The 17172-nt window shown below is 59.2% G+C and overlaps 1 protein-coding gene across 1 annotated transcript in view; it reads left to right on the top strand.

The window, feature by feature from the left end:
• The window catches only part of TG (thyroglobulin), a 131951-nt gene that overhangs the window by 22596 nt on the left and 92183 nt on the right, over positions 1–17172 (top strand). The window contains exons 16-26 of the mRNA XM_036437531.2: positions 195–395; positions 972–1184; positions 1847–2001; positions 3090–3246; positions 3642–3863; positions 6351–6500; positions 9188–9358; positions 11030–11146; positions 12008–12123; positions 13400–13508; positions 16478–16669. Coding sequence (XP_036293424.1) covers positions 195–395; positions 972–1184; positions 1847–2001; positions 3090–3246; positions 3642–3863; positions 6351–6500; positions 9188–9358; positions 11030–11146; positions 12008–12123; positions 13400–13508; positions 16478–16669 — 1803 coding nt within the window. The remainder of the gene's footprint in view (positions 1–194; positions 396–971; positions 1185–1846; positions 2002–3089; positions 3247–3641; positions 3864–6350; positions 6501–9187; positions 9359–11029; positions 11147–12007; positions 12124–13399; positions 13509–16477; positions 16670–17172) is intronic.

Raw genomic sequence — 17172 nt, 5'->3', positions numbered from 1 at the left:
GTGTGTGTGTGTGTGTACAGAGTGAGCAAGGCTCAGCCTCTGCCCTGCCCTGGCTCAGTGCCCCAATGGGAGGCGGGTGGCTCAGACCCTGCGGGGCCTGCAGGTGGGGGGTGACGGGTGGTGCTGTGGGTGGCGCTGTGGGTGCGAGGGCTGAGGGCTCTGCAGGAAGCCTCACCGGCTGGTCTCCGTGTCAGGCCCGGGCCTCTGTGGAGCACCCCAGAGCGGCACCCTCTCCGGGACGGCCAGCCCCGGCTACACCGCGGCCTGCGGGGCCGAGGACGGAGGCCTGTCCCCCGCACAGTGCAGCCCGGCCCGGGACAGCTGCTGGTGTGTCCTGGGCAGCGGAGAGGAGGTGCCCGGGACCCGCGTGGTCGGGAGCCCGCCGGCCTGTGAGAGTAAGCTGTGCCCTCGGGCTCCCTGGCCCTCTGTCCTCCACCCGGGGGTGGGGGTGTAAAGAGCAGGGACAGAGGGGGAGGGGCGGGCAGGGCCTGAGGACGTGGTGGCCGCTGACTCCCGTGAGCTGGAGACTGGTGTCTCCTCCCTGCCACATGCAGCCCTGGCTGTGACCCCTGGTTCATAGGCCGGTGCTCAACCACTGAGCCATCCGTGCTGGGGTTTCCTCTTACAGACACATCGTTACTGATGTCAGAGAGGAAGGGGGAAGGAGAGGGAGGTAGGAACATCCCTGATGAGAGAGATGCACTGGTTGGCAGCAGTGGGTTATGGCGTGCTGGCTTAGGGGTGGTGAGGACCCCGGGCAGCTGGGTTGGGAGATGGAAGAAGCTGGAGGTGAAGGTTCCAGAGTCCCCTGTGCTCCAGCATCTGGTACAACTGAGAGACGGGCTCCTCCAAGAGGAGGGGGAGGGCGGCGGCCGGGGCCCACATGCCCGCCTGCAGGCAGGGAAGGGCGGCAGGAGCGCCAGCCCCCTCGCGCTGGGCACACACCCCCAGCGGCCTCTCTCCTCTCCCAGGCCCGCAGTGCCCGCTGCCGTTCAACGCGTCAGCCGTGGCCGGGGGCGCGGTCCTGTGTGAGCCAGCCTCGGGCCCCGGCGGGGCCGCGGTCCAGTGGTGCCAGCTGCGGTGTCGCCAGGGCTACCTGAGCGCCTTCCCGCCGGGGCCGCTGGCCTGCAGCCCGCAGAGCAGACGCTGGCTGTCGCCGCCGCCCCAGCCCCGGGCCTGCCAGCGTGAGTGACCTCGACCTCGGGGCGTCTGCCCTGCACCCCGCCCCTCACACTTCCCCTGCCTGCACGGCCTTTCCCTGTGAGCCAGGGGCATCCGATCCGGAGCAGGAGAGGGGCCCATAAGGCGTCTCTAGAAGGAGCCCACGTGCCTCCAGGACCCTTTGCGGCTTCTCTGGAGCTGTCTGCCCCGCCCCCTCCGCCCTGGGAGAACGGCCCTCCTGGACGGGAGCGAGGGAATAGGAGAAGGGAGGGGTGGAACGTAGGGCCGCTGTGTCCAGATGTGCAGGGTGGGCACTGAGCCACCTGAGAACATGCGTTTCACGCTGCGGAGTCTGCTCTCCACCGGCCAAGCCCATGGAGTTGCCCTGTTCGAATGCAAGATAGTGCGGGGCTTTGCCAAGAGGATTGTCCAGGCCCAGGACGCAGGGCAGCCGGTGGAGAGGCTGGGGCAGGGCCGGCTGGGAGGGGCTCTGTGCCTTCGGAGGCGATCCGTCACGCCAGGATGCATGTAGCCTCCGAGGAGGAGAGTGCAGACGGCAGTGCTTGCGTGCTCCAGACTGCATGCAGGGGGTGCGGTTTGCAGAGGAGAAATCAGAGGCCGGAAGGAACCCACAGGCCTGCTGCTGCTGCTGCTGCTGCGTCCGCTGACCCCACACCTCCCGCAGGGCCCCAGCTGTGGCAGACCCTGCAGACCCGGGCCCAGTTCCAGCTCCGGCTCCCGCCCGGCAAGACGTGCAGCGCCGACTACGCGGGCCTGCTGCTGGCCTTCCGGGCCTTCGTCCGGGACGAGCTCACGGCCCGCGGCTTCTGCCAGGCCCAGGTGCGCTGCCTTCCCGCTGCGAGCGGGGTCCTGGGCCAGAGAGTCTCGGGGAACCTGAAGTTTACCAGGGGCAGACAGAGGCCCGGGCTGAGAGTACGCCGGCCAGGGCTAGTTAGGTGGCGGCAGAGACGGAATCCAAACCCATCTGTCACCGGATAAACGACCTGCATGTGACAGGTCTTCACCCAATGACAACTGCGTGACACCCACAGCCACTGTCACCTCCATCCTGGCGTAGGGAGGGACCTGGCCCAGGGTACATGCTCAGTGCCAGTCTGTGGCGAGACAGGTCATGTTGATGGCGTCCTGAGGCATGAGCTGCCTCCACAGAGCTGCCCCCCAGGTGCCCAAGCTCCTGCCACCTCTGGCACCCGCGCTTCAATGGACTAACATCCCCTGGGGGTATGGAAGCTCTTGGGCTGTTCCCCTTTGAAAGAGTGTGATGGGAGCTGGGGTTGAACCCCGACTGGGACCAGCACTGTCCTTGGGCCAAACAGGCCCCTCACCACCCACCCACCCACCCACCCACCCTGCCCTGCAGTCACCGGTGCTCAGGTTGGGAGGGAAAGCCAGGCTGGGCCTGCTGTGGGCTCCCCGAGCCGGCTCCCGCCCAGCCGGCCCAGCTCAGTGGTGAAGCATCGTGGTTCGATTCCCGGTCAGGGCACATGCCCAGGTTGCCGGCTTGGTCCCTGGTGTGGGGCGTGTTGGAGGCAGCTATTGAACGTTCCTCTCTCATCATTGATGTTGCTCTCTCTCCCTCTCCCTTCCTGTCTGAAATCAATTAAAATGTGTTCGTTTATTTTTAAAGCTGGCTCCCTGATCTGTGTTCTTTTTTTTTTTTAACTTTAAAACATATTTTTATTGATTGTTTACAGAGAGGAAGAGAGAGGGATAGAGAGTTAGAAACATCGATGAGAGAGAAACACTGATCAGCTGCCTCCTGCACACTCCATACTGGGGATGTGCCTGCAACCAAGGTACATGCCCTTGACCGGAATCGAACCCGGGACCCTTGAGTCCTATTCACTGAGCCGCACGGGTTTTGGCCCTGCTCTGTGTTCTTGAACAGAAGGCGCCTGTCTCCGTAGGTGCAGACCCTCGGGACCGCTGCTTCCGTTCCTGTCTGTGACGACTCTGCGGTGCGGGTGGAGTGTCTCACCCAGGAGCGTTTGGGAGTGAACGTCACGTGGATGCTGCGGCTCCAGGACCTGCCCCCGGCCTCCCTCCCTGATCTGCGGGGCGTCGGTATGTTTCCCGGCCTCGCTGCCTCGGAGGGGCTGCAGTCTCCGAGCCTCAGTCTCCTCCTCTGCCAAACGGAGCCGGCGGGGCTGTGCTCCCTCCTGTGCGTCTCTATGAGGATTACCAGCCCCATCCCCGGGGCAGCTAAGCATCAAACCGTGTGCAAAACCCAATCCATTTCTGATCAACGGCTTCCTGGCGTTCAGTAATCTCACCTGGTGCTGCTTCTGTGAACACTTCCTAATTCTCCGCTGGACTTTCAGGGCAGAGAGGGGGGACACCGGTGTGAGAGAGGGAGTGGAGGCGGGAGAGGGAGCCTCTGTTGGTGGCTCTGCCCCGCACCCTCCCGGCCCTGGCAGAGCACCCCGAGGTGAGCCCGCCCGCCTGCCCGTGTCTTACAGAGGAAGCCCTGGGCAAGGGCCTCGCGGGGCGCTTCGCGGATCTGATCCGGAGCGGCGAGTTCCGGCTGCATCTGGATGGCAAGACGTTCCCGGCAGACACGGCCCTCCGCTTCCTCCAGGGGGACAGCGTGGGCACGGCGCCCGGGACCCGCTACGGGTGCCTGGAAGGATTCCGCCCAGTCTCGGCCCCCAGCAACGCCAGTCAGGACCCGCTGGGGTGCGGTAGGTCCTCCCGCTCCCCGGGCGGTTGCTACTGAGCTGTGCGAGGCTGTGAGAAAGGCCCCCGGCGCTCAGGAGGGTGCATGTGCAGAGTTCAGAATCTTCATTTCTTTCTTTTTATTAAAAAAAAATATATTTTTATTCATTTCAGAGAGGAAGGGAGAGGGAGAGACAGAAACATCCATGATGAGAGAGAATCACTGATCAGCTGCCTCCTGCACGCCCCACACTGGGCATGGAGCCCACAGCCCGGGCCTGTGCCCTGACCAAGGAATCGAACCCTCACCTCCTGGTTCCTAGGTCGATGCTCAGCCCCTGAGCCACGCCGGCTGGGTGAACCTTTCTTTATTCAAAAGTCTTTCAAATCCCCCACTGTGCGGGGGCAGAGTCACCACCCACTGGGTAGCAGCTGACACTAGAGGCTCAGATGACAGGACAGAAGGAAGGACCCGAGGACTGAAGTCCCAGCGTCCACGGGGAAGGGGGCGTGTGAAGTGGGGTGGCTTTGTGGAGACAGTGCACGTGGCTTACGGGGCTGGAGAATGGGGTGTGGGGAACACGGGGCACGGGGCTAGAGAGAGAGGTGGCGAGAGAGTGAGAGAGGCCTTAGGGCCCAGCAAGGGGCTTGACCGGTGGGGGAGGGGCCACCATGAAAGCATTGGAAGAGAGGAAGTGAGAGGGATAGTGAGTTAGAAATATCCATGAGAGAGAAACATCAATCAGCTGCCTCCTACATGACCCCCACTGGGGATGTGCCCACAACTGTGGTACATGCCCTTGACCGGAATTGAACCTGGGACCTTTCAGTCCGCAGGCCGACGCTCTATCCCCTGAGCCACACCGGTTTCTCCCTCTTCACGTGACACACTGCGTAGTGCCGGGGTCACCTCTTGGCGGGACCGACACAGGGTTCCTCTGGGCTGACGGGAGTGTGGCCCTCAGCGACAGAGAGAAAGACACGAGTTTGCCCCGAGCATGGTCCCGAGGCGCCACTTACCGAGCAGGCATGCCCTCCAGCCCAAGTCTGTGGCATCCATGTGGCCCCACTCCCACCCCCGCCCGCCAATCACCGGTCTAAGATGTGGGGTGGGCAGCTTGGGCTGACGGGAAGTTTTTGTCTTCCTTTAGCCATGACTTTGGAGACCACGTGGGGGAAAAAAGCAGTCCCGGCTCCGGGGTAAAAATACTAGAGGTGATCAGCAGCCTGACTCAGAGGAGTACTGAAACCCCGCTCTCGACGAGGCCGGCCGGAAAGCGCACCCTCAGTTTCCGGGGGTGTCAGGGTTTCTGGTTGACTCAGAAACGCCGGTGGGGAGCACGCACTGGAGATAGGAGCTGCCAGGGCGACGCTGGCTTCGCGCTAGCACGTCTCGCACGCATGTCTGCGCCTGCTTCTTGGTCAGAGGAAGTTGGTTGTCTCGGTGGGTGCAGGCAGGGCTTTGGTTTGCAGAGAATGGGGCTCAAGTCCAAAGCCAGGCAAGTGTTGTGGGGAGAGGAACCTGACCCGGTCTGCCGACCCCAACGTTTGTGCCTCTACACTGTGCGTGCCCAGCCTGTCCTTAACTGTGGGAACTGTTGCCATGGCGACTGATGGTTGGAGTTCATCTTCCAGGTGGTCCTCCAGGATCACCTCTTCCCATCATCCACTCAGCTTGATCTCAGTAGCTACCTTTGCTTTGTTTGGCTCCTTCTCTTCTCTTCTCTCCTCTTCTCTTCTCTTCTCTTCCCTTCCCTTCCCTTCCCTCCTCTCCTCTTCTCTCCTCTCTCCCCTCCCCTCCCCTCCCCTCCTCTTCTCTCTCTCTCTCTCTCCCTCTCTCTCTCTTACTCTTCACCCAAGGATATGCCATCCATTGATTTTTAGTGAGAGTGGAAAAGAGAGGGAAAGACAGGGAGAAACATCAATGTGAGAGAAACACATCAATTGGTTGCCTCCTGCACCAGGCCTGACCAGGTACATGCAACCGAGGTACATGCCCTTGACTGAAATCAAACCCGGGACCCTTTGTTTCACAGGCCGCCGCTCTATCCACTGAGCCACACTGGCGAGGTCTGTTTGGCTTTTCTCTTTCCACTCCTTGACTAATCCACACTCATCCCTGCCTCAGGACTTTTGCACTTGCCTACAATCTGTCCTCCTCCATCTCTGCCTGGGGTTCTTCTCACCTCTGAAGCCACAGGGTCACCTCTCAGCGGGGCCTGGCTCGCTAGCCTGCCCTCCTCCCTGCTTCATGCTCTCCCCTCTCTGAAATCCTGGTCGGACGCCCTCTCGTCTGCTAGCCTGTTGCCTCCTGGGGAGCAGGCGCTGTCCCCCTTCTTCACAGCGTATCCTGGGCTCTTAGTGCCCAATCCATGGCGGGTCTGCCATGCCCGTTGCTCAGTGAATGAATCCCTCGCTGGCTTGGGGATTTCATTCGCACACCCCAAGCACTGTGAGGTCAGCACCACCCCAAGCGTCTCACCGTGAACACACGTCCCTGCTTGTCTCTACAGTGAAGTGCCCCGAAGGAAGCTATTCCCAGGACGAGCGGTGTGTCCCCTGTCCCGCGGGCTTCTACCAGGAACAGGCCGGGAGCGTGACCTGCGCCCCCTGTCCCGCAGGCACAACCACCGTTTCCGCCGGAGCCTTCCGTCGCTCTCACTGTGAGTTCGAAGGGTCTCGCTTGCACACAGAGGCCGAGGGGGCAGTGGGGACACAGCGGGGTGTCTTTGCCTTGGTGCGTGGCACTTTGAGGGGATACTGCTTCATGGGGGGCTGTCCCGTGTGTGGAGGAGGGTAATGGGGCAGCTCCCGGCCCTTTCCCATTGGAGGTCAGCAGCACGCCCCACACCTTCCCAAGTGGTGACAACCAGATACTTCACCAGACACGGCCAGGAGTATCTGGTGGGGACAGAACTGCCCTCCCTTGACAACCCTTGGGTACACAATGCAATCATCAACGAGGCCACCATCTTTGAATATATTTTATTGATTTTTTTACAGAGAGGAAGAGAGAAGGATAGAGAGTTAGAAACATTAATGAGAGAGAATCATCAGTCAGCTGCCTCTTAAACACTCCCCCCCACCCCCACTGGGGATGTGCCCACAACCAAGGAAGATGCCCTTGACCGGAATCGAACCTGGGACCTGTCAGTCCACAGGCTGACACTCTATCCACTGAGCCAAACCGGTTTCAGGGAGACCACCATCTTTGAATGGTTGCACTCCATCAGGACCGAGGCCAGGCGTCTTACCTGTGCTTTCTCATTAAATCCCCCCAGTTCCCCTTCTGGGCCAACATGATAAGCCGAATGTTTACCAATTGGAAGGTTAAGACTAAGAGGAGTCATTGAGCCAAAGCCTTGCCCTTTGATCTCGGTACTGATTCCGATACTTATCAGATTGGCAGGCAGAAGCCTCTTTCCACCTGCAGGCTTTGTCACTGTGGTTCCTGCGCTTTCCCTTGTACGGAGGTCAGGACACTGTGTACATACGGCCTTCCCGTAGCTCACGTGATTTCACGTGGCCCACGTCACAGTCACGTGGGCGTCATTGGGTTTCCCCTGGAAAGGACTCATAACCTGAAACTGTGTCAACAATTTGCTTGAAATCTGAATAACGGGCCCAGCCAGCGTGGCTCAGAGATTGAGCATTGACTTATGACCCAGGACGTCTGGGTTCGATTCCTGGTCAGGCCACATGCCTGGGTTGTGGGCTCCATCCCCAGTGGGGGGGGGGGGGGGGAGGCAGAGGGGGGCGTGCAGAAGGCAACCGATCAATGATTCTCCCTCATCATTGATGTTTCTCTCTATCTCTCCTTCTTTTCTCTATGAAATAATAAAAATAAAAAACCTAGTGATAGAATTTGAAAGTAATTAACTGAAAGAGATCAAGTCACCTTCTCTGACCAAGGCAGTGTCCTTGAGCAGAAGAGCAGTGGGAATTCCAGGAGGCAGGAGGGATTTCCCAGCCGGGGGCCGGCCATTCCTCTGGAGGAGAGTCTTCCCAGGAGAGCGGAGTCCCCGACATTGCCCTCCTTGTGCACATGCTGATGCAGCCACTGTTGGTGAGAGTGACCGCCCGTGCTCACACCGCTGGAGGGACGCTCTCTTACTAGGGGGTCAACGTCATGTACTGACCCTTGTTAATGAGGAGGTGCTACCAAAACAGCAGGAGTGGAAAGGAGGGAGAGAGAGAGAGGGAGAGAGAGAGAGAGAGAGAGAGAGAGAGAGAGAGAGAGATCAATTGGTTGCCTCCTGCACGCACACAGACCATGGCTAGGGTCCCAACCTGCAACCCAGGTACATACCCTTGACTGAGAATAAAACCTGAGACCCCGGGTATGCAGGCTGATGCTCTAACCACTGAGAGTATTGGCCAGGGTGGGCATATACTACCTATTTTTAATTAGAAATCACAATATCACAGTGGGGGGGATGCTGGGGTGCAACAGGGAGCAAAACCAGGCCAGGTCCCTGCACTCTTGGAGCTTCTACTGAGTGAGAGGCAGACAGTGGTCAACCATCCATTCACAGGGACCCATGGGAGAAACCATCCATTCACAGGGACCCATGGGAGGGACCATCCATTCACAGGGACCAATGGGAGGAACCATCCATTCACAGGGACCCATGGGAGAAACCATCCATTCACAGGGACCCATGGGAGGGACCATCCATTCACAGGGACCCATGGGAGGAATCATCCATTCACAGGGACCCATGGGAGAAACCATCCATTCACAGGGACCAATGGGAGGGACCATCCATTCACAGGGACCCACGGGAGGAGTAACCGTGATAGGGAAGTGTGTAACCGTGAGACGTCAGGGGGTAGGGGCTGCCCCTGGGTGGGGGAGGGGTTGAGCATTGACTTGAAAGCTCATGAGCTGTGACTGGGGAGGACTGGGGAGGACTGGGGAGGACTGAGGACTGGGGAGGACTGAGCGCCAGAAGAACCAGCAGAGCAGGGCCTGGGTGTGAGCAAATGGCACGACCAAAGGTGGTGCATGCACACCAGGGGATGAGTTCAGGAATCAAGGGAACTCAGGGCCCATGCGCAGAACCAGAGGGGTGGGGCTAGGCCTCAGGGGTCTAGTGGCCCAGCAGAGCCTGGGCATCATATTTGGGTCAGGGCAGATTCATGAGCTAGGCAAACATGTCAAACTCACGGCCAGCCGCATGCCTCCTTTATTTAAATAAGGTATGTGGCCCGTCGGCTGTGAGTTTGACATGTGGCTCAGATGTGTGACTTGACTGTGACCAATGATTGGGAGCCCGGGATCTGGGGGGAGGAGACCCCAGAGGCACGCCATCGACTGTTGAGCGTTGTGTCCGTCTCTCGGTTGCAGGCGTCACCGATTGTCAGAGGAACGAGGCCGGCCTGCAGTGTGACCAGGACGGCCGGTACCGCGCCAGCCAGAGGGACGGGGACAGTGGGAAGGCCTTCTGTGTGGATGGCGAGGGGCAGAGGCTGCTGTGGTCCGAATCGGAGGCCCCGCTCACAGACTCCCAGTGTCTGAGTATGTGTAGCCCCCAGTCATTCCGTTGATAAAAGTGAGGCAGTGCGTGTTTCAGCAGCGTCTCTGCAGCACATCGAACGGGTGCACATCTCACTCTCAGACCCGTTCTTTCTGTTACACAATCTGCTTCCACCCGGATTGCTCTGTCCTAAGCACGCCTGCACACACACACACACACACACACAGTACATGCAGGTACGCGCGCTCGCACACACAGCCAGTCAGCTCTCCGGCAGAGCTGCTGCAGCTGATAACTAAACACCTGGGAAAACTCAAGTGTGGAAATTTCATTTTCTAGGGCTCAGAGCGATCATTTCCTTCGCCAGCAACATGAGTCGTCTCCCCCCCCCCCCCCCCCGCCCCCTCCCGCCCCTGTCCCAGGAGCTGTGTGCAGTGGCCCCGAGGCTACATGGCGAATCCAATGGAAGTCACTGTTCTCCACGATCCTGGGGGCTTAAGCGATCAGGAGGGTGGGCCCCTGCCGCCTTGCACACCGGGCCTAGGGATTCCCGGCCACTCAGGACCCCCACCTAAGGGCTGGCATCTGACCCGCAGCCCTCTCTGCCAATCGCAACGTGCCCTTTGTAAAGCGTCTCCTGTTTGCTCTGCCCTGCATGCCTAGGGGCAGAACTGGCAGCTTGGCCAGTGGCCCCAGCAGCCGCCATCAGGGGCAGCTCAGTTTGGCCAAGTTCAATGCCGCCTCCCTGGGGGCTGGCTTAGGAAGAGCCTCCAGGCTGATCCTCCGTGGCGTCGTGGTTCCGTAGGCAGAGCTGGGAGCTTAGGCGGCCCTCCGGTCTGCAGGGCGTTCCCCCACTGAGCTGTCCACGTGCCTCCTCTCACACCCCCTTCGCCGGCCCCGAGGGGAGCTTTCTCGTGGGAAGGGACACCGCAGCCTCATTGTGAGGCTCTTGTCCTCTGGGAGAAGCAACGGCACGGAGCTGACCTGCATCGCTTTCCAAGCAGGGGCTCAGCCCGCCCTCCGCCCGCCCCACGCTGCGCCCCGCACCCCGGCCTCGTTTCCGTGGGAACCCAGCACGCCTTGTAACCGGGGGCCCTAGCATGTCACCACATGATTTCTCACTCAGCGAAGCTGAACTCCGAGGCCCGAGGCCCAGAGCCTTCTCCTCTCTCCTCTGGTCCGGGAGCGCAGACCGAGCCCCGGGGCGCCGGCAGCTGGAAATGCTGGTGTGATGGGCATTCAAACCAGCGCCATCGGGAAGGCGCCCGAGCCCTGTGCCAGGCTTTCAGGTTTCCCTGTGCCCTGGGCACACGTGCCCGCCGTCTTTCACAAACCACCGACCCCTCTCCGGGAGGGAGTGAAGCTGTGTTACGAAAAGAAAACAGCCAAGCAAGGTGTGAGATTAGGACTGAGAGGGAAAGGGAGGGAATACGGCTGAGGGACAATCCGTCGATGAGAAAAGAATGAGCAGGAAGGACGGATGTGAACTCCATTGGCTCACTTTCTCCTTCCTTCCCGACAACGAGGAGGGATGTGAGGCCTAAGTGTGAGCTCTCAGTGCCCAGCAGGAGCCGCGTGTGGGACGGTCCCCGGGGGAGCCCTCTCCCCGGGGCGTGTGTGTGGCCCGGGGCCCGGCCAGCGAGGTGACCGCTCGGCCGGCTCTCTTTTTGGCTTCCACCCTCCAGAGTCTGATTTCATACCTTCCCTTTCAGCGATGCAGAAATTCGAGAAGGTTCCGGAATCGAAGGTGGTCTTCGACGCTGAGGTTGCCGCGGGAGTCAGGTCCCGAGTTCCTGGCTCTGAGTCGCCCCTGGCGCAGTGCCTGGCAGGTGAGGGGCAGGCCTGTGGGCACCTGGGGAGTGAACGGTGTGCAAACATGCTCTCGCAAGACCAATGGAACAGAACCGCCGAAACTAGCGTGAAAACAGACACTTTAGTCCAACACTTTGGAGGCCGTGGATCCTGTCGAGGTGCATTTATTGCACCATTTCCCTGAAGAGCTCATAGGGCACCTACTATGTGCCAAGAGCAGTGGGACGCTGAAGGTTAGGGGACACTAGTTCCTTCTAGAACTGCGTGTCCAGGCTGGGTGACACATTTGCCTATTTTATTGTACTTATTTTTAAAATATAACTTTATTGATTTCAGAGAGGAAGGGAGAGGGCCAGAGAGATAGAAACATTGACGTGAGAGGAACAGCATTGACTGGCTGCCTTCCACACACTGCACACTGGGCATTAAGCCCATAACCCAGGCGTGTGCCTTGCCGGGAAATCGAACCAAGACCTCCTGGTTCATAGGTTGGCACTCAACCACTGAGCCACGCTGGCTTGGCCACATTTGTCTATTTTATTAACAGCGAGGCCAGAGAGAGGTAATAACAGCCACCATTTATTTATTGAGCATGGGTCTGTATAAGGATTATGTCATAATCCTGCAAGCATCGTGAGTAGTCATTGTCCCATGCTGCAGGTGTGTGTGTGTGTGTGTGTGTGTGTGTGTGTGTGTGTGTGTGTGTGTGTGTGTGTGTAGGTGTGTGTGTGTGTGAGTGTGGGGGTGTGTGTGTGTGTGTGTGTGTGTAGGTGTGTGTGTGGGTGTGTGTGGGTGTGGGGGGGTGTTGGGGGCAGGGTGTCCGTCTGTCCTCAGCATCACCTGGGCGGGACACGCGCTGACGGTCCCTGTGCTTGCAGACTGTGCCTTGGACCAGGCCTGCAGCTTCCTCACTGTGTCCACGGTGGGGCCAGACGTCTCCTGTGACTTCTACGCTTGGACAAGTGACAACATCGCCTGCACAGCTTCTGGCCAGGTGAGTCCTGGCCGCCTCTCAGCCTCTCGTCCGTCCGTCTGTCAGACACACGCAGGTGGAATCCACACCGGGCTGGTGAGGTGACAGATGACAGTGTCCATGGCCCATCCTGGTCGCCTCCGCTCTTCAGAGTGGTGAGACCTGGGGAGTGGAGGAGCATGGACCTGCTGGCGATGGAGCTGCCACAACGGCGCTCCTCTGAGCAGCACTGTGTCCGAACCCAAGAGGCACAAGGGAATTTCGGTGCCGAGCCCCCCTCCTGTTCCCACCAGCTTACCCAGCGGGCAGGCTGGGCACTGCATGCCCCTGGCCCTTACCCAGAGCCCTCTGTCCCTTGGAGTCCTAGACCCTGGCATTCCTTTCCATCGCGGAAGTAAAACATGACCGTGGCTTACAAAGGGAAAAGTTAAATCTTCATTAGACCCCGTGAAAGGGCTGTTTCAGTAGGTGAGGGCTGGCAGAGTGTGGGCAGTGCCATGGTTACCATGGTGAGGGAGGGCAGGAGGGTGTGCAGGGGATTCCCCCCCTCCTGTCTCCTAACCACTCACCTCTCCACACACAGGCAGACCGGCATTTCCCTCTCCAGCTCCTGTGGACCCGGCCAGAAACGGCCTGTGTTTATTTCCATGCTAACATTTTATAATGCATATTTTTCTCCCCTGTGCTTTAATAATTAACCTTGTTTTTGTTTTTGTTTTTAAAAATCTATTTTTATTGATTTCTGAGTGGAAGAGAGAGGGAGAGAAAGAGAGAAACATCAATGATGAGAGAGAATCATTGATCTGCCGCCTCCTGCACGCCCCCCACCGGGGGTGGAGCCCACAACCTGGGCCTGGGCCCTGACTGGGAATCACACCGTGACCTCCTGGTTCATAGGTCGATGCTTAACCACTGGGCCACAGTGGCCGGGCGGCCTTGTTCTCTTACTGGCACACCCCACAGGAGCCAGTCCGTCCTGCGGATGCCCACACTTCACCTGGCATTGGCTGGGGACACTGGTTGGCAGTTCTGCACGTCCCCTGCGGTGGGCCATTCTGTGCCCTGTGTCCATGCCCCTTGCTCCCGTGGGCATGTGGGCTCATGAGTGACAGCTGGAGGCACATGGAGGGGGCCCCCTGAGTGTTAGCTCTTTCCAGCTCCCCAGTCTCCACAGAAGCCCCTGTCCTCCCCTGGAATCCCCCTGGGATGACAGGTGTCTGTAGCTGGCGCTCGGGGCTGCAGCTGGCTGCTCACAGGTCTGCGCGAGGGACCACAATGCAGCCTCTGTCACCCCCAGGAGCAGGGCACAGCGGGCAACGCCCAGGCCACCAGCTTTGGAAGTCTCAGGTGCCAGGTGACGGTGCCGCCTAGGGACCAGGCCTCGGTGGCTGTGTATCTGAAGAAGGGTGAGTGTGGCCGGACGTGTGGCCTCAGACTGCTTTCTGGCAGGAGAGTTCAGGGGGTGGGGGGGGTGTACAGACTGCCCCCACACTCCGTCCCTGAACCTCCCTCCCCTCCCTCACTCCTTTGCTTCCCAGTCAGACGTGTCTCGCTGAGCATCTCAGACAGGCCCTGCTAGGGGCTTGCCATGCCATTTCCCTTTTCACCCTCCCTGAGGGCATTTTCTCCACTGGTTTTTAGAGAGAGTGGAAGGGAGAGGCAGAGACAAACACCCGTGTGAGAGAGACACATTGATTGGCTGCCTCCCACATGGCCCTGACCAGGGCCAGGAGCCTGCAACCGAGCTATGTGCCCTTGCCTGGAATTGAATCCGGAACCCTTCAGTCCACAGACCGACACTCTACCCACTGAGCCAAACCGGCTAGGGCAGTGGTCGGCAAACTGTGGCTTGCAAGCCACATGCAGCTCTTTGGCCCCCTGAGTGTGGCTTTTCCACAAAATACCATGTGTGGCCACACACTAACAATGCGATTGAAACTTCGTGGCCCATGTGCAGAAGTTGGTTTTCGGCTCTCCAAAGAAATTCCAATTGTTGTTCTGTTGATATTTGGCTCTGTTGATTAATGAGTTTGCTGGCCACTGGGCTAGGGCGACAGACACCTCATTTTCCTTCGCACCCTCATGCCTGACCCTCAGCACGGCTGCGGGGACTGGGAGGCGTTCCTGGGCGAGACGCTGAAGCGCAGGGCGGACCGAAGGCTGTGGGCAGAACCCAAGGAGTGCAGACTGTGTGTCCCCCCCAGCCCCCGAGGCGGCCTGTGACCGGGGGCGGGGGGGGCACCTGGGCTGCGGGCTCCTGCAGCTGCCTGGCCTAGGCCTTCCCACCCACGGAGCTTCACTACCCCCCACTTATCCCTCCCCCCACCCCCCCACCCTCATGTCCCTTTCATCTCTGCCCTCCGGGAAGTGGTCAGACCGCCTCACGGCCACTGGCCGGGGACCAGAAGACAGCCCCGGACTTGAGCAGGACGGGTGGGGTGAAGGGGCAGGCGGGCAGGCAGCCTGGCTCCCAGCTTCAGGCCTGGGCTGCAGACAGCGCCCAGAGCCTCGCCTGACCGCGGTGCTCGGCAGAGACAGCGTCTTTGTGTCTTGTCTCCAGTCCTTCTCCCGCCGCGGCCTCCCTCCCTCCGTCCGTCAGTCCTGCTAGAAGAAGATCCCGGGGGGCCTGGTGCCCCAAGAGCGAGGGCTTCTCTGATCCACCGCCAGGTTCCCAGACTTTCTGCCCAGTGTTTATCCCGATTAAATTCACTGTTCATCTTAAAATAGCAAACCAGGGAGGTTGTTTGCTAAAAGGAAAACAAACAAAATACAACAAGTAGTCCCTCCCGAAAAGTCCGTTTAAAACTATCCCGTGGCCTTACAACACGGTTTTAAAAACCCAGTTCTATTTCTTGTTACGTGTTGGCTGTATTTTCTCTCCTCCTCCTCTCCTGAACGTTTATACTTCGGGGGAAATTGCAAGGGAAATTGTGACACATCCCGGCTGCCAAACCAATCAAAGGCAGACTACTTTTGTGTTTTGTTTTGTTTTTGACTTTTTTAAACATTTTTATTTTTAAGCAGCAAATGCAGAGAGCCAGCCCTGCGGGGTGGCGGGTGGTGGGAGAGGAGGGGGAGGTAACCGGGGCCTGGCTGCAGGGCCCGCTGTGGGCAGGGGCGGCACTGCGCCCCCACCCTCTGTGTAATGGGAAGGGACTGTCCTGGCCGAGGGAGGGGACACGTTTCGGAGCGTCTCCGGCACAGCCTGTGGCACTGACGGGCCAGGCAAGCCCACCCTCTCGCACGCCTGAGCTTGCGTGAGCTGGAAGACGGGGCAGCTTGACGTGTGGTTCGGAACCACCCTCTGTCTGCACCCACCTACGTCCGCAGCCTCGAACCTGGAGGGGTGGCCGTGGGTTTCTCAGAATCAGAAGATGGTGCTCGAAGGTTCCTCGGAGACTGTGTGGCCCAGTCCCCCCCGTTCACGGATGAGGTCAAGCAAGAGGGAGCATCCATTAGAACCCGGGACCCCAGGGCATGATCTCCCCGCCTCTTAAAGGCCCCCCATCCCTGTTGCACTGTCGGGGACTGCACCATCCCAGGAGGACTCACTGAGCACCCACAGTGGGAGACCCACGTGGCAGGCACTGTGGTTGAAGCTGCAAACAGCACAGACGGAATGGCTGATGGGTAAAGAAATTGATCCAGGTACCCTAGCTGGTGTGGCTCAGTGGATAGAGCGTTGGCCTGGGGTCTGAAGGGTCCCAGGTTCAGTTTCAGTCAAGGGCACGTGCCCAGGTTGCAGACTCCTTCCCCAGTGTGGGGCGTGCAGGAGGCAGCTGATCCATGATTCTCCTTCATCACTGATGTTTCTCTCTCTCTCCCTCTCTTCCTCTCTGACGTCAATAATAAAAATGCATTTTAAGAAACAATAGCAGGCCTAGCCGACTTGGCTCAGTGGATAGAGCATCGGCCCGCAGACTGAAGGGTCCTGGGTTCAGTTTTGGTCAACAGCACGTACCTCAGTTGCAGGCTCTCTCCCCAGCCCTGGTCGGGGCACATGCGGGAGACAACCAATCAATGTGTCTCTCTCACATCGATGTTTCTCTCTCTCCGTCTTCCCTGCTCCCTTCCACTCCCTAAGAATAAATGGAAAATATCCTCAGGTGAGGATTAACAAGAACAAACAAACAAAAAATAATAGCAAACGTCAGCTTTCCACACACCGCCTTTAGGCCCTCCACCGGGTTTGTCCTGGTGTTTGTCCTGGTGTCATGGCTGTCTGTCCCGGTGGGTGGGCTCCCTGGCCGCCTCCCTGCACAGGCACCTCCGACCTTTCCTAGCACAGAGAGGACCGCAGCACGGACCAGTGCACCCTGGTCAACCCCGCATTGTTTTAAACATTAAAAAGCAAACTGTTCGGCCTCTTCCCCAGGCCAAGAGTTCAGCACCAGAGGCCGGAAAAGCTTCGAACGAACCGGCTTCCAAAACGCGCTCTCGGGGGTGTACAGCTCCGCTGTGTTCGCGGGCCCGGGCTCCAGCCTGACGGACGCGCACCGCTTCTGCCTCCGCGCGTGTGACCGGGACGCCTGCTGCGACGGCTTCGTCCTCAGCCAGGGCCCAGGAGGTAACGCCGATGGAGCCGCTGCCCATGGCCCATGGGGATGGGAGGGCGTGGGTCACCCAGCTCCCAGGAGGTAACGCCGATGGAGCAGCGGCCCACGGCGACCGGAGGGCGTGGGTCACCGGTCTCCTCAGGGACAGATCATAGGCCCCTGAAAGGGCCGCTTCTGGTATCACTCCGTCTCCGGGGAGAGCCGGGAACCTGGGAGTCAGACTGCATTCCTCGCCCACTGCCCTTCCCTACGTCTTCACTCTCTCCTCTTGCTGCTGCTTTCTTGTATTTGGCAAGGATACTAAGTTAAGGTGACCAGACGTCCCACTTTTGGCAGGACAGTCCCTATTTTTAACAAAAAAAAAAAAGTCCAAAAGATTTTTAAAAAATCTTTCAAAAAATCGGGACTTTTTTTTTAAAAAAACGCTGCGGGATGCGGGACAAATTGTTAAAAATCGGGACTGTCCCGCCAAAAGCGGGACATCTGGTCACCTTATAATAGGCACAAGATAAAT

Source organism: Pipistrellus kuhlii, unplaced genomic scaffold, assembly GCF_014108245.1.
Source record: "Pipistrellus kuhlii isolate mPipKuh1 unplaced genomic scaffold, mPipKuh1.p scaffold_m20_p_14, whole genome shotgun sequence".
Taxonomy (NCBI): Eukaryota; Metazoa; Chordata; class Mammalia; order Chiroptera; family Vespertilionidae; genus Pipistrellus; species Pipistrellus kuhlii.
Note: the sequence above shows the minus strand (reverse complement) of the source record. Positions and strands in the feature narration are given on the sequence as shown.